Source organism: Carcharhinus amblyrhynchos, chromosome 27 (assembly GCF_965287045.1).
Source record: "Carcharhinus amblyrhynchos chromosome 27, sCarAmb.v2.hapA, whole genome shotgun sequence".
Classification (NCBI taxonomy): Eukaryota; Metazoa; Chordata; class Chondrichthyes; order Carcharhiniformes; family Carcharhinidae; genus Carcharhinus; species Carcharhinus amblyrhynchos.
In genome coordinates, this window is record NC_137350.1 from 10,741,660 (window position 1) to 10,758,321 (window position 16,662).

The 16,662-nt window shown below is 41.7% G+C and overlaps 3 protein-coding genes across 3 annotated transcripts; all 3 read left to right on the forward strand.

Moving 5' to 3' along the window:
• Positions 1–646: 646 nt before the first annotated feature.
• LOC145358983 (interferon alpha-21-like) lies at positions 647–2,883 on the forward strand. Its single transcript, XM_080213342.1, has 4 exons — positions 647–778; positions 1,471–1,560; positions 2,140–2,373; positions 2,482–2,883. The coding sequence occupies exons 1-4, from the start codon at positions 647–649 to the stop codon at positions 2,578–2,580; spliced, it is 555 nt and encodes a 184-aa protein (XP_080069468.1). The 3' UTR covers positions 2,581–2,883.
• A 2,889-nt stretch (positions 2,884–5,772) lies between these two features.
• Positions 5,773–7,599, forward strand: LOC145359140 (interferon beta-like). The gene is made up of 4 exons (XM_080213552.1): positions 5,773–5,904; positions 6,257–6,346; positions 7,159–7,392; positions 7,501–7,599. Exons 1-4 carry the CDS (start codon positions 5,773–5,775, stop codon positions 7,597–7,599), a joined length of 555 nt encoding a protein of 184 aa, XP_080069678.1.
• Positions 7,600–12,883: 5,284 nt separating this feature from the next.
• Positions 12,884–14,686, forward strand: LOC145358985 (interferon alpha-21-like). The gene is made up of 4 exons (XM_080213343.1): positions 12,884–13,015; positions 13,374–13,463; positions 14,246–14,479; positions 14,588–14,686. The coding sequence occupies exons 1-4, from the start codon at positions 12,884–12,886 to the stop codon at positions 14,684–14,686; spliced, it is 555 nt and encodes a 184-aa protein (XP_080069469.1).
• Positions 14,687–16,662: the final 1,976 nt, after the last annotated feature.

Here is a 16,662-nt window from a genome sequence, read left to right on the forward strand (position 1 = left end):
CTAATTTCTATGTTTCACCAAACTTCGATGGATTGCACGCTCACCTTCTCAATCTCTCAAACCAGAAGTAGTTTGCTTATGTATGCTTGCTTAGGTAAAGAGACAAAACTCACATTTTCAACATTCTTATAAGTACACAGCACAAGTCGCTGATAGTGAGCGGAACGGTTCCCAATATAAGGTGGTTCCGCATTTGAGAATCTTAAAACATACGAAATGATTTTTAAAATGAATTCCTTCTTCTAAGTCTGGCCAGCCAAGGGACAACAGATGTGAAATTTTGGGTAACATCTGTCCAGCTTTTAATGTCGAAGTATAGATTTGCATCCTAATTTATGAGAGATAATGCACTCTCTTAATTAAGCAGAAAGTGAAAAAGGTTTCAAATGAAGAAGTCGTTTCTGGAAACAAGATAAAAGATTCCCTGAAAACACACCGCGGTTAGAAGCAAAATCGATCAGTTTTTGTAACGTCAAAGGAATACCCTGGTTCACACCTTCAAATGGACACAATGGATAAATGTTCCTTTCAATCCAACAGCGAAGGAGTTCAGCTGGTATTGTGTTAATATTGTGTTCGGCACTGAACCCCGATCCAGTCACTTGCTGTGATTTCTGATCGCTGCTTTACCCTGTGTTGTTTCAACATGTTTGTTCCGAGTGTTTGCGGGCTGTCGATTTTGTTAATCTGGTTGCCCGGGATCCTGAGCCAGGACTGCCAGAGGCTGCAGTTACAGCAAGTCCTTAACAAGAATGCTCAAAGATCCCTGAGGGACATGGTGAGTTTATACAGAGATCCGGGGGTTCGAGTAACCAATCCCAACTCGCAGCTTGTCGGGATAATCTCCTGTCGACGCGTTGTTTGGGGCGGCACGGGAGCACAGTGGTTAGCACTGCTGCTTCCCAGCTCCAGCGACTTGGGTTCGATTCCCGGCTTGGGTCACTGTCTGCGTGGAGTTTGCACATTCGCCTCGTGTCTGCGTGGGTTCCCTCCAGGTGCTCGTTTTCCTCTCACAGTCCAAAGATGTGCGGGTCAGGTTGATTGGCCATGCTAAAATTGCTCCTTAGTGCCCTGAGATGTGTAGGGATATGGGGGTGGGGCCTGGGTGGGATTGTGATCGGTGCAGACTCGATGGGCCTGATGGCCTCTTTCTGCACTGTAGGGTTTCTATGATTCTGTCGAGGAATTGCTGAGATTGCAACTGTTTTCTATTAAAAATGTAGATCATTTCCTTGATGGAATACACATTGAAGTATTAAAATGTAAAAGGAATTATGTGGAAATGAGTAACACTTTGCACTTAAGAGTGATTGATTCATTTGGGTGGCCAGCTAAACATGTGAGAGATAAAGTATTTAAGTTAGTTGTGGAATGACTGTCATAGTCTTGAGGGCAAGTTTCTGAAAGTAAGGACCGCTTGTGAAGTGTGTGATTGGAGCCAGTTCTGACAGTCACTCTGTCCTGTTGCAGGGAGGTCCCTTCCCATTCCAGTGTACAACAACGAGAGAATCACTGAAAACCAAATCCCTCGACCTGCACCAGATCGTCAAGAGGTCACAGGTGAGTGTGCACTTTGTAACCTGTCTGATCATTGGGATAGTGCTGCCAGATGTAATAGATATGTGGGAAACGTGTCCAAATCCCCAACAGCAGGAACAATGTAAATGATATTTAAAGGCAAAGGCTTTATTTTGTTGATTGTCATAAGACGGAAAGTTTAATGTTGAGCATTTTGGGGGACAGACAGACATTCTGCGGAATAGTTTGTCCTTCTTTTCCCCATTTCCTCCAAAATGCTGATAATATCGGGTTAGCTCGCAAAAAGAGGAAGATAGCAGTAACAAATTTGACAAAGATCAATGTTGGCACCACAAAAAACAGTGTCGACTTTTTAAATTCGAGCTCCAAATTCTGTGTGAAAAGTTACCCCTCAGAATCCGTTTAAAATCTTTCCCCTCTCACCTTAAATCTGCGGTCTTTGGTTTTGAGCTCCCCTACACTCCTCTGCTAAACCTGCCATTCCTTGAATCACTGGCCCAGTTGTGCAAGATCACGTTGCAGTCTTAGATAACTTTCTATTTTAATAGGCAGTAAAAGGTGAACTGTCCTCACTAATGTCGTCGTGTGTATTTTGTCCAGACCCAGGACAGGATCCGGATGGTCCATCAAACCCTGCGCCACATCAACAAGATCTACAGCATGAATCTGGGCTCAGCCACATGGGCCCGGGACAAGGTGGAACATTTCCGACTGCTCCTGGATCGGCAGCTCAGTGAGCTGGAAGAATGTGTCAGGAACCCGGGATCCAGGCTGAGGAGAAACTCCGCCATTCACAATTACTTTAGGAAACTGGAAAAGTTTCTCAAACAGCAGGTGGGACAATGGATAATTGACTGTGTGATTACCGGCATGTAGTTTCTTTCACCTCATTGAAATCTGTTCATTCTCTAATCCATGTCCGTCAATGTTTCCATTTCTCAGGGATTCAGTGAGTGTGCCTGGGAAATAATCCGCACTGAGACCAGAGGCCGATTACAACAGCTCCTTCTCATAACGGCACAAATCAGCGGAAGCAATTAAAGAATTTCTATCGATATATTTAATGAAGACTGGGAACAGTGATTATTTATTTAAAGATTGTATAATTTTTATAAAAGGATTATATTGTTCAGCCAGCTGCACAAGCCGGTTTACCGATGTGAGAATGGCCATTGTACAACGTAATATCATAAAGAAATAATAACTTTTTAATTTTTAATTTATGAGTCTAGTATTTATAACCTGGATGCACAGTGTGAACATATTTCGAATCTAAGAGTATTTGATGAATTCGAGAGAGGCTGCAAGATATATATTTATTTACACCAGTTTTGTGTTGTAACAGACTATTTATTGGCGCCAAATGTGTCCCAAATTGCAGTTTCACAATAAATATTTTGAACGTTGAATTTCACGATATTGTCTTCGTTTCCACATTAACACTGATGCCGACTGGGTGTCTCTGTTCACCTTGTGTGAGAGGTTTAAGTCATTGGTTTATGCAGCTTGTGTAGCCCAGTGCACAGCACCAAAACCTCTGAGCTAAAACTTCCGAATTCAAGTCCCACGCCAAGATGTGAAAGAGATGTTTTTGGACGGATTCAAATGAGTTACTTCCCCACCAACGTCCCAAAGGGAAAATATGTGTGTGCAGATACGAAATAAAACATCGAAAAGTGTGTGACACTAAATATTTATAGGATCAAGAGAAATCAGAGTGTCTCTTGTTAATCCCTACTGAACAGAAACTGCTACATTTCTAGATGTTGTATTTACTTCTTTGAGCCCGGGATTAGCTGTGCTGACCTCTGTCAGAACCAAAATGTATTCAGTTGCTCTTCAAATGCACACCCACTATCAATGAGCACCAGGTGATCTACTCAGGTTTCTCGACTATTAGTGTAACAGCATAGTAGAAATATTCTCAATATTTAACTGTTTCTTAACCTGAACACTTCGGTCTTAAATACATTGTCAGTTTTCTCGTTTGAGTGTGTGATCTGTTTGCAATGTTTGATTTCTTGAAATCATATATAAAGGCAAACAAATATCTATTGAAGAGATTCCAACTGTTCACAACTGAGATTACATCGGGTCATTGTATTTTTTTCAAGAATTCATTTTGGCTAAATATTACATGATACAAAATGATTTAATCATTCGGAAATCCGAAGTCAACTAAATGCAAATAAAACGGCATTGTTATTGAGAAAAGGTCACAAAGTCAGATCAAATAAAACCTCATATCGAGAAATGTAAGTAGAATCGGAATAGCTGATAGTGACTGACTGTGAAGCTTAACTTTCCGTTCAATGTGAGGGAACACAATCAGCAGATTGTGTTAGAGTGCCATGGCTCTAGTTTCTCAGAGGGCTAAAGAAATTTGGCATGTCAGCTACGATTCTCACCAATTTTTACAGATGCAACATAGAGAGCTATCTTTCTGGTTGTATCATATCTGGTATGGTTCTTGCTCTGCCCAAATCCGCAGCGGACAGTAAGTTTCGCACACATGAGGACGGCTTCAACCGGGATCTTAGGTTCATGTCACACAACCTGTAACCCCAAACATTTGGCTTCGGCTTGCAAAATCTTACTGGCTGTTCTGGCTTGAGACAATTCACATCTCTTTAAACTGTGCTTAACCCTGTCTCCACTCGCACTGTCTGTACCCTGTAAAGACTTGATTACCAGTTCAGAGTCGCATTCCAACCATTATCTTGCAATTGAGTCTGTGTCTGTATATGCCCTGTTGTGAACATAAGAACATAACATAAGAACATAAGAAATAGGAGCAGGAGTAGACCATCTGGCCCTTCGAGCCTGCCCCGCCATTCAATAAGATCATGGCTGATCTGTCGTGGCTCAGTTCCACATTCCCGCCCTCTCCCCATAACCCTTAATCCCCTCTCTTATCAAAAACCCATCAACCCGCGTCTTCAAAATATTTAGCGAGGTAGCCTCCACCACTTCAACAGGCAGAGAATTCCAGAGATTCACCACCCTTTGAGTGAAGAAGTTCTTCCTCAACTCCGTTCTAAACCGCCCCCCCCCCTTTATCTTGAGGCTGTGCCCCCTAGTCCTACTGTCCTTTCTGAGCGGGAAGAGTCTCTCCACCTCTATCCTATCCATCATAGATGATCTGGAGGAGGGAACCGAGTGTATGGTGTCGAAATTTGCTGATGACACCAAGATTGGTGGAACGGCAAATTGAGCGGAGGGTGTGGAGAGTCTGCAGAAGGATCTAGATAGGCTGGGCGAATGGGCCAGGAACTGGCAAATGGAATTTAAAGTTGGCAAGTTCGAGGTGGTCCACTTTGGTAGGAATAATGGTAGGAAGGATTATTACTTACGTGGAGAAAAACTGCAGCAGGCGACGGTGCAGAGGGACCTCGGGGTCCTTGTGCATGAGTCGCAAAAACCCAGCTTGCAGGTGCAGCAGGTGGTCAGGAAGGCGAATGGGATGCTGGCCTTCATAGCGAAGGGGATTGAATATAAAAGCAGGGAGGTCTTGCTGCGGCTATATAGGGCATTGGTGAGGCCGCAGCTAGAGTACTGTGCAGTTTTGGGCGCCGTACTTACACAAGGATATTTTGGCCTTGGAGGGAGTGCAGAGGAGGTTTACTAGGCTGATGCCAGAGTTGAGGGGGTTGAGCTATGAGGAGAGGCTGAATAAACTAGGCTTGTACTCGTTAGAGTTTAGAAGAATGAGGGGAGATCTCATTGAGACGTATAAGATGATGACCCAACTCTCCAATGACTGTGAACGGAGCTGTTCCCCAGATAAGGTTGGTTCTGCATTTTAGAATCTTGAAACGTAGGAAATGATTTTTTTAACGGATTACTTATCTGAATCTGGCCAACAAAGGGGCAACAGAGGTAAAAGTTTGGGTAGCATCTGTCCGATTTTTAATATCAAGGAATATATTTGCATTATAATTTATTATAAAGAAATTTCACGCTTAATTAAGCAGAAAGTGACAAAGGTTTCAAATGAAGACGCCGTTTCTGGAAACAGGATAAACACACGGCGGTTCGAAGCAAAATCGATTGGTTTTTGTAACGTCAAAGGAATATCCTGGCTCACACCTTCGAATGGACACAATGGACGAATATTCCTTTCAATCCAACACGAAAGCGTTCAGCTGGTGTTAATATTGTGTTCGGCACTGAACCCCGATCCAGTCACTTGCTGTGATTTCTGATCGCTGCTTTACCCTGTGTTGTTTCAACATGTTTGTTCTGAGTGTTTGCGGGCTGTGGATTTTGTTAATCTGGTTGCCCGGGATCCTGAGCCAGAACTGCCAGAGGCTGCAGTTACAGCAAATTCTTAACAAAAATGCTCAAAGATCCCTGAGGGACATGGTGAGTTTATACAGAGATCCGGGGATTCGAGTAACCAATCTTAACTCGCAGCTTGTCGGGATAATCTCCTGTCGAGGAATTGCCTAGAATGAATCTGTTTTCTAATAAAAATGTAGATCATTTCCTTAATGGAATACACATTCAAGCATTAGAGAAGCAAGTGTGTGGAAATGTGAAATACTTTATACTTAGAGTGATTCAGTTGGATGGTCAGTTAAATATGTGAGAGGTAAAATATTTATGCAAGTTCTTGAGCATTTTCTTGATTCTGGGGGCAAGTTTCTGAGAGTAAGGACCGCTTGTGAAGTGTGTGCTTGGAGCCAGTTCTGACAGTCACTCTGCCCTGTTGCAGGGAGGTCCCTTCCCATTCCAGTGTACAACAACGAGAGAATCATTGAAAACCAAATCCCTCAACCCGCACCAGATCATCAAGAGGTTACAGGTGAGTGTGCACTTTGCAACCTGTCTGATCATTCTGTTAGTGCTGCCAGGTGTAATAGGCATGTGGGGAATGTATCCGCATCCCCAACAGTAGGAGCAATGTAAGTGATTTTTTAAAGGCAAAGGCTTTATTTTGTTGACTATCACAAGACTGAAAATTTAATGTTGAACATTTTGGGGAACCGACAGACGTTCTGCAGATTACTTTGTCCCTCTTCTTTCCATTTACCCCAAATTGCTGACAGTATCAAGTTACTTTTCCAGAAGAGGAAGATAACAGAAACAAGTTTTGATAATGATCAATATTGCCACCACAAAAGGCGGTGTTGACTTTTTAAATTCGAGTTTCTTAAACTCGACTGTAGGTATACAGTCATAGAGATATAAAGCATGGAAACAGGTAATTCGGCCCAACTAGTCCATGCCAACCAGGTTCCATAAACTGAAATCGTCCCATTTGCCTGCGTTTGGCCCATATCCCTCCAAATCTTTCCCTAACCATGTATGTCCAAACGTCTTTTAAATGCTGTAATTGTATCCGCCTGTACCACCTCCTCTAGCAGCTCATTCCATAAATGCACCATCCTCTGTGTGAAAAAGCTGCCCCTCAGGTTCCTTTTAAATCTTTCCCCTCTCCCGTAAACCTATGTTCTCTAGTTTTGGATTCCCCTACTGTCCTCTATCAAATCTGACATTACTCGGACCACTGGGCAAAGTTGGTCAAGATCACGTTGCTGTCTTAGATAACCTTCTATTAAAATATTCAGTAAAAGGAGAACTGTCCTCACTAATGTCGTTGTTTGTTTTGTCCAGACTCAGGACAGGATCCAGATTGTCCATCAAACCCTGCGCCACATCGACAAGATCTACAACATGAATCTGGGTTCAGTGACATGGGCCCGAGACAAGGTGGAACATTTCCGGCTGCTCCTGCATCGGCAGCTCAGTGAGTTGGAAGAATGTGTCAGGAACCCGGGATCCAGGCTGAGGAGAAACTCCGCCATTCACAATTACTTTAGGAAACTGGAAAAGTTTCTCAAACAGCAGGTGGGACAATGGATAATTGACTGTGTGATTACCGGCATGTAGTTTCTTTCACCTCATTGAAATCTGTTCCTTCTCTAATCCATGTCCGTCAATGTTTCCACTTCTCAGGGATTCAGTGAGTGTGCCTGGGAAATAATCCGCACTGAGACCAGAGGCCGATTACAACAGCTCCTTCTCATAACGGCACAATTCAGCGGAAGCAATTAAAGAATTTCTATCGATATATTTAATGAAGACTGGGAACAGTGATTATTTATTTAAAGATTGTATAATTTTTATAGGATTATATTGTTCAGTCAGCTGCACAAGCCGGTTTACTGATGTGAGAATGGCCATTGTACAACGTAATATCATTATGAAATAATAATATAACTTTTTAATATTTAATTTGAGTCTAATATTTATACCTAGATGCACTGTATGAACATATTTCAAATCTAAGAGTATTTGATGAATGCGAGAGAGGCTGCAAGATATATATTTATTTACACAGATTTTTATTGTATTTATTTACTAGCATCAAATGTGTCGCAAATTGCAGTTTCACAATAAATATTTTGAACTTTGAATTTCATGATGTTGCTTTCGTTTCTACCTTGATAGATATCGGCTGGGTGTGTTTCTGTTCATCTTGTGTGAGAGATGTGGATTATGGAGTTGGTGCGGCCCAATGCACAGCGGCAAAACCTGAGCCAGAACTTCCGAAATCAAGTCCCACCCCAAGAGTGCATCTGTTCTGGATGATGTTTATGAGCGGATTCAAATAAATTACTTCCGCACTATTGCCCCATAGGGGAAATAAGTGTGTGCAGATACGAAATAAGACATCGAAATATATTCTCTTGTTAATAGCTACAGAATAGAAACTGGCACATTTCGAGATGTTGCACTTATTTCTTTGAGCCCGAGATTAGCTGTGCTATCCTCTGTCAGAACACAAATATATTCAATTGCTGTTCAAATGCACACCCACTATCAATGAGTACCAGGTGATCTACTCAGGTTATGGACAATTAGTGTAAACAGCATCGAAGAAACATACTCCATTCTCAATATTTAACCATTTTTTAACCTGAACACTTTGATGTAAAATATATTATCAGTTTTCCTGTTTGACTGTGATGTCTTTGCAATTTTTGATTTCTTGAAATCATGTATAAATGCAAACAAATAATCTATTGAAAAATTTCCGACTATTCTCGACTCAGATTTACATCGGGTCATTGTATTTTTTTCAAGCATCGAACATTTTCGCTAAATATTACATGATACAAAGTGATTCAATTATTCGCAATACCAAACTGAACTAAATGGAAATAAAACGATTTCAATTCCAATAAAATTTCCATTCCAATAAAAAAGTCAGCTCAAACAATCCCCTCAATATATTGAGAAATACAAGTATGATCAGAATATATAATAGTGACTGACTGTGAAGCTTAGCTTTCCATTCAGGGTGGCACCATAACATAATCAGCAGATGTTCAGGGAGAAATAAATAGTTTGTTGCCGATCAGTCGTCCAGATGCGACCTGATTGTTTTCGGGGGAATGTGTCTCCTGCGAACGTAACGCTTCCATTTGGTAGGAAGGGGTTTCCACTGGGAATTCATCTCAATACCCTGTCTACACATTGATGATCATCTCTTAGCAAGAAATGGCATTGTGCAAAGATGTTGTGATATCCAATGAAACGCTGACCATTAATGAGAACAAAGTGTACCTTTCCACTTACTGGTTAACAAGAATGAAAGTGCATACCTACTATCTCCAATATTTCTCGAATTTCCCTGCAGTGTGAGGTTGCTTTGCGACACTGTCTTTTTGGAGCAGTTACAACTATGCATATTATTAAAGCACATCATTAAAGCATTATTATTTTTAAAAATGTATACTATTACATATACATGTTGTGAAGAGACAAAGCTGCGTTGCCCACATCATTGTCATTTCTCACCATTTTCTTGGCCATCAGGGATTTTCCAATGCATGTTGCATTTCACCTCATCATCGACACAACAATGTGGGATACATTTTTGAAAGGCACTTGCCATATAAACTTGAGAATGGCGGTCGGTAGTTAAACACCAACGAGATACGGTGCTCCACAAACATTCCAATTACGCATCTTCAGACTCCGTGGCCTGGGCCTCAGCTCCTCCCTCTGAGACTGCATCCTGAACTTCCTTACTCAGAATCAGTAAGGAAAGGCAACAACACCTCCCCGACGATCATCCTCAACACCAGTGCCCCACAAAGTTGTGTTCTCAGCCCCCTACTCTACTCCTTGTACATCTATGACTGTGCAGCCAAATTCCCCTCCAATTCGATTTTCAAGTTTGCTGATGACGCCATGGTACTGGGTGGGCTCTCAAACAATGATGAGATGGAGCACCGAAAGGGGATAGAGAATCTGGTGAACTGGTGTGACAACAATAATCTCTCACTCAATCTCAACAAAACAAAGGGGATAGTCATCGATTTTAGGAAGTGTAGTGGAAGACGTGCTCCTGGTTGCACCAATGGGGATGAAGTAGAAACGGTTGAGAGCTTCAAGTTTTTAGGTGTCCAGATCACCAACAACTGGCATTGATCCCCCCATGATACCACTATAGTTAAGAAAGCCCACCTACCTTCTCAGAAAATGAAGGAAATTTGGTATGCCCACTACAACTCTCACCAACCTTTACAGATGCACGCTAGAAAGCATTCTTTCTGGTTGTATCACAACTTGGTATGGCTCCTGCTCTGCCTAAGATTGCAGGAAATTACAAAGTGCCCTGAAGGAAGCACAGTCCATTACTTCCAACCAGCCTCCCATCCATTGACACTATATATACTTCCTGGTGCCTTGGAAAAGTGGCCAGCATAATTAAGGACCCCACACACGCCAGACATACATCCTTCTACCTTCTTCTGTCGGGAAAATGTACAAAAATCTGAGGACATGTACCAAACGACTCAAAAATAGCCTCTTCCCTGCAACCATCAGACTTTTGAATGGGTCTACCTTGCATTAAGTTGATCTTTCTCTACGCCCTAGCGATGACTGTAATACTCCCTTCTTTCCTTATATATGAACGGTATGTTTTGTCTGTATAGTGAGAAAGAAACAGTACTTCAAGGTATACCAATACACGTGACAATAAATCAAATCAAAATCAGCTGTACAGCAGGCATGACAGTGCAAAATAGAGGTTTGAAATTGTTGCTACTTTCAGTAAGAAATGCCAAGGATTGAGCTGTTCTGGCTTCCGCCGGCTTCAGCTGGACTTGCTGATTGCATCTCTCTAAGCTCTACCTTAGTTTGGGATCTGTTACGGCCCTGTTCCTATACTTTTCTCAATATCTAAGCCGCTGCAAGTTTGGAAGTGACATTCATTCCTCACTATTCGATGGCGAGGAAAGAAATCAGGAAGTATCAGGAAATGTTAACTTTCATCGAATAGATCCTGCCGGAGGAGTGGAGAAGGTAAAGGAAAATCAGGCGGGAGACCAACGAGTTACTGTGTCACCGTGACCTGAAATTTCTCACAATGACTGAGATACAGAGTAGCATTGACCCATTAGTCATTTCACTTGTTCTAAATGTTCTATTAGGCTAGAGTTAGAAGTTAATCTTCAAGCATCGTGTCTCTATATTAACATTGGTGTATCTACAAAGAAGCAGGTCTCAATTGATTAAGTTTGTGAGTAGGTGAGCCAATCATGTCATGAATGTTTCCAGAATCAATTCTGATAAAGTTATTGCCCTTGGCTGTGATTGTGGCAGAGGGGGTTATAATGGGCAGTGATGTAAAGCACAGTAAATTAGTTCGTATTGTATACAGTTTCTGCTTATTACCCATTGATACATCGCTGCAGTTTATGTGTGTGTGCTGTGAGGATAGTTCAGGACCAATAACTTCCTGCTTACTAACCAGTTAAGCACATTTCACAATGACCTCTTTGTGAAATAAAAGTCTGCGCAGTTAGCTCCACCATAAATGAATGTCTGTTGGGGAGGAATGAGGGAGACAGATATTAAGGGGAGGATGGGAACTAACTTAACAGCCAGTCCCCTATTGGCAGGCCCATTGGTTTTCAGTGGAAGTCAAATTCCATCATTCCACTGAATTGTTTAGTGAATGCTGAAAACAGGTGGGCTTTCATAAGAACATAAGAACATAAGAAATAGGAGCAGGAGTAGGCCATCTAGCCCTTCGAGCCTGCCCCGCCATTCAATAAGATCATGGCTGATCTGTCGTGGCTCAGTTCCACTTTCCCGCCCTCTCCCCATAACCCTTAATCCCCTCTCTTATCAAGAACCCATCAACCCGCTTCTTAAAAATATTTAGCGAGGCAGCCTCCACCACTTCAACGGGCAGAGAATTCCAGAGATTCACCACCCTTTGAGTGAAGAAGTTCCTCCTCAACTCCGTTCTAAACCGCCTCCCCTTTATCTTGAGGCTGTGCCCCCTAGTCCTACTGTCTTTTTTGAGCGGGAAGAGTCTCTCCACCTCTATCCTATCCATCCTATTCATCATCTTATACGTCTCAATGAGATCTCCCCTCATTCTGCTAAACTCTAACGAGTACAAGCCTAGTTTATTCAGCCTCTCCTCATAGCTCAATCCCCTCAACTCCGGTATCAGCCTAGTAAACCTCCTCTGCACTCCCTCCAGGGCCAAAATATCCTTTCTTTAATTACACAGCCAGGACATTACAGCCATGTCCTTTATGGAAGGAAATCTGCCATCCTTACCTGGCCTGGCCTACATGTGATTCCAGATCCACAGCAATGTGGTTGATTCTCAACTGCTCTCGGGCAACTAAGGATGGGCAACAAACGCTGGACAGCCAGCGATGCCCATGTCCCACGAATGAATCAAACAACATCACTGAGTTTAAATCAACATCTAGGATTTTTAGTGCAGCTTCCATAATGGTATTGAATCAATTCACTTCTCACCTTCCCCGCCACATCAAACCCATCATTCTTCTCTGTTAGAACCCCAAGTTAAACCCCAATTCAATTCCGAACAGATTACACTCACTGTGAGCGTAGCTGTTGCCGAGGTAAGATGGTTCCCCATTTTAGAATCTTAAAATATATGAAATTTTTTTTAAAACGGATTGCTTATCTAAGTCTGGCCAATAAAGGGTATCAGAAGCCCGATTTTTAATATCAAAGAGTATATTTGCATCCTAAAGAGAAATTTCATTCTTAATTAAGCAGAAAGTGAAAAAGGTTTCAAATGAAGAAGTCGTTTCTGGAAACAAGATAAAAGATTCCCTGGAAACATACGGCGGTTAGAAGCAAAATCGACTGGTTTTTGTAACGTCAAAGGAATACCCTGGCTCACACCTTCAAATGGACACAATGGATAAATGTTCCTTTCAATCCAACAGCGAAGGAGTTCAGCTGGTGTTAATATTGTGTTCGGCACGGAACCCCGATCCAGTCACTTGCTGTGATTTCTGATCGCTGCTTTACCCTGTGTTGTTTCAACATGTTTGTTCCGAGTGTTTGCGGGCTGTCGATTTTGTTAATCTGGTTGCCCGGGATCCTGAGCCAGGACTGCCAGAGGCTGCAGTTACAGCAAGTCCTTAACAAGAATGCTCAAAGATCCCTGAGGGACATGGTGAGTTTATACAGAGATCCGGGGGTTCGAGTAACCAATCCTAACTCGCAGGTTCTCGGGATAATCTCTTGTCGAGGAATTGCTGAGATTAAATCTCTTCCTCTTCCAGAAACGTAGAACATCTCCTTGATGGAATACACATTGAAGTTTCAAACTGTAGAAGGGTGTGTGTGGAAGTGTGAAACAGTTTTTGCTAAGAGTGATTTATTTGGATGGTCAGTAAAATATGTGGGAGGTGAAATGCTTCAACAAGTTGTTGAATGACCGCGCTGGCTTTGGGGGCAAGGTTCTGAGAGTAAGGACCGCTTGTGAAGTGTGAGCTTGGTGCCGGTTCTGACATCCCTCTGTCCTGTTGCAGGGAGGTTCCTTCCCATTCCGGTGTACAGCAACTAGAGAATCACTGAAAACCAAGTCACTGGACCTGCACCAGATCGTCAAGAGGTTACAGGTGAGTGTGCACTTTGTAACCCGTCTGATCATTCTGTTAGTGCTGCCGGATATAATTGATCTATGGGGAATGTATCCACAACCTTAACAGTAGGAGCAACGTAAAAGGAACAAAGGCTTTATATTGTTGATTATCGTAAGACTGAAAATTTAACGTTGAGCATTTTGGGGACTCATTGACATTCTGTGGAATAGTTTGACCTTCTCTCCATTTACCCCAAAACGCTGTCAGTATCAGAATTGCTCGCCAAAAAAGAGAGAAAATACCAGTAACCAGTTTGATAATGATCAAAATTGTCATCAGGAAAGATGGTGTTGACTTTTGAAATTCGAGAATCTTACAGTTTTACAGCCGTAAATGTGGAACAAAAAAGATATGCAGCATGGAAACAGGCCCTCGGCCCAAACCGGCCATTGCGACAAGCTGAACTGATCCCATTTGCCTGTGTTTGGCCTATATCCCTCTAAGCTTTTCCTATGTATGCACCTGTCCAAATGACTTTCAAATGTTGTATGTAGTCCTATTTCTGCCACCTCCTCTGGCAGCTCATTCCATATACGCACCATTCTCTGTGTGAATAAGTTACCCCTCAGTTAGCTTTCAAATCTTTCTCCTCCCCCGTAAACCTATGCCCTCTAGTTTTGGGCTCCTCTACACAATCAGCCATTCCTCCGACCACTGACCCAATTGAGCAAGATCACGTTGTAGTCTTAGATAACTTTCTATTAAAATAGCTCAAGGAGAACTGTCCTCACCAATGCCGTCGTGTGTATTTTGTCCAGACTCAGGACAGGATCGAGATTGTCCATCAAACTCTGCGCCACATCAACAAGATCTACAGCATGAATCTGGGCTCAGCCACATGGGCCCGGGACAAGGTGGAACATTTCCGACTGCTCCTGGATCGGCAGCTCAGTGAGCTGGAAGAATGTGTCAGGAACCCGGGATCCAGGCTGAGGAGAAACTCCGCCATTCACAATTACTTTAGGAAACTGGAAAAGTTTCTCAAACAGCAGGTAGGACAATGGATAATTGACTGTGTGATTACCGGCATGTAGTTTCTTTCACCTCATTGAAATCTGTTCCTTCTCTAACCCATGTCCGTCAATGTTTCCATTTCTCAGGGATTCAGTGAGTGTGCCTGGGAAATAATCCGCACTGAGACCAGAGGCCGATTACAACAGCTCCTTCTCATAACGGCACAAATCAGCGGAAGCAATTAAAGAATTTCTATCGATATATTTAATGAAGACTGGGAACAGTGATTATTTATTTAAAGATTGTATAATTTTTACAGAAAGATTATATTGTTCAGTCAGCTGCACAAGCCGGTTTACCAGTGTGACAAACAGTTACAGATTATAAATTTTCTAAATGCAGCCTGTTACGTTTATATTTATTTGTATATGTATTATATCGCTCCAGTTTCCTCCCACACTCCAAAAATGTGCGGGTCAGGTTAACTGGCCATGCTAAATTGACTCTTAGTGTTAGGGGGATTAGCAGGGTAAATATGTGGGATTATGAGAATAGAATCTGAATACAGACTCGATGGGCCGAATGGCCCCCTTCTGCACTATAGGGAGTCTATGAATCTACGAAACGTTTTTCAAGTTGAAAGCAATTTAGAGAGTCCGACAGGCACTGCACTGATATATATATTTATACCAGATCTAATTTATAATTGACTGTATTTATTGAAATCATATCCATCTCACATTACAGTTACGAAATAAATATTTTGTACTTTGATATTAAGAAGTGGCCTTGTTTTGTGTGTTTTTAGTGGTTTATGTTAATGCCCACGTGGATGTGTTGATCTTGTACCTGATTGTGAATTCACATAATTAAGTGCAACATTTAATTTCTTGGCCAAGTGCCAGTTTTCAGTGGTATGTTAGAAGTGATTTCGCTCCTGTGAGTCCATGCTGACATGTACTCAGGCTTGAAATTTACTAAATTGCTGTTGGGATACTCAGGGTTGTTGCTATACATATTTGCAGTAAACATACTGGTATCATTTACCATTAAAAGATTTTTACACAAGTGTACAACGGAAGTCCTTAATTCGTTCCTCCACTGCTTTTTTTTAAATAGTTGACGAGAGCCCTTCCTTAAATATGTTAATAGTTTCCTTCTGGAAATGTGTGAAGATAACAAACCTCTATTAGTGACTCCAAAAATCAGGAGAACTCCGGCATTTCATACATATTTCAAAATTGGGAATTTCATTTTTTTATGAATGGAATATTTGTTATTTTTGTTAACAATAGACAATAACAATCGAAATATTCACAACTTTAAATTCCACCGCATGGAAACCAAAGTAAGAACAATATTGTAGGGAAAACTGTTACATTTCAGCAACTGAAAATAAACAATTGCCTCTAAAGACAGCAAAAGATAAGTATGATAATAACTGTCAGTTATTGGCTCTTGTGTACGGGTTCACAGACTGTATAAGCAGTCAAACAAAGCAGCAGATGATTGGGGCACGGGGTAAATTTGTCCCATGGAAGCTAAAGTTAATGTAATTAAATCATTAAAACGTAGTCATCAGTCATTCTATTCCATCATGTTTTAATGCAGTGACATTTTGCCATGCATTGACAGTGGGCTGTGATTAGAGCACGAATACTCTAATGTTCACTTATGGACATACTCTCGAGCTCTCTGTATGGATGCAAAATGTACCAAGGCAAGTGAAGCCTGCAGCAGACTTTGAACTTTAGATTGTGAAAGAAGAGGACTGCCAACCAAAGTGAAAGTCTACAAAACCAAGTCCGGTCCATATTAAAATCAGGAACTATCAGAAATACGTTGCAGGTCTGGCAACATCTGTTGAGAGAAATTAACATTTGGAATTAAATAATATTCTTCAGAAATGAAGGAAGGTAGGACTGTGGCTGAATCTATGCTATGGAAATGTGGGAGGGGGAGGAAGAACAAAAGGGAAGATCGGGAATAAGTGGAGGGATTAAATGATGATGATGTCATGGAACAAAAGGAAAAGGCAAAGTACTGGCAATGTTTGTATTAAAAAACAAAGCCCTTAGTGAATCTGATTCGCAGAATAATAAATAGCTCTGACCAAAAGCAAAAAATATGAAATCAAAGATTTAGACATGGCAAAAAAAAAACAAAAATGGGGGACAGAGTTCATGGTCCAAAATTATTGACTCACTTTTGAGTGCCGAAG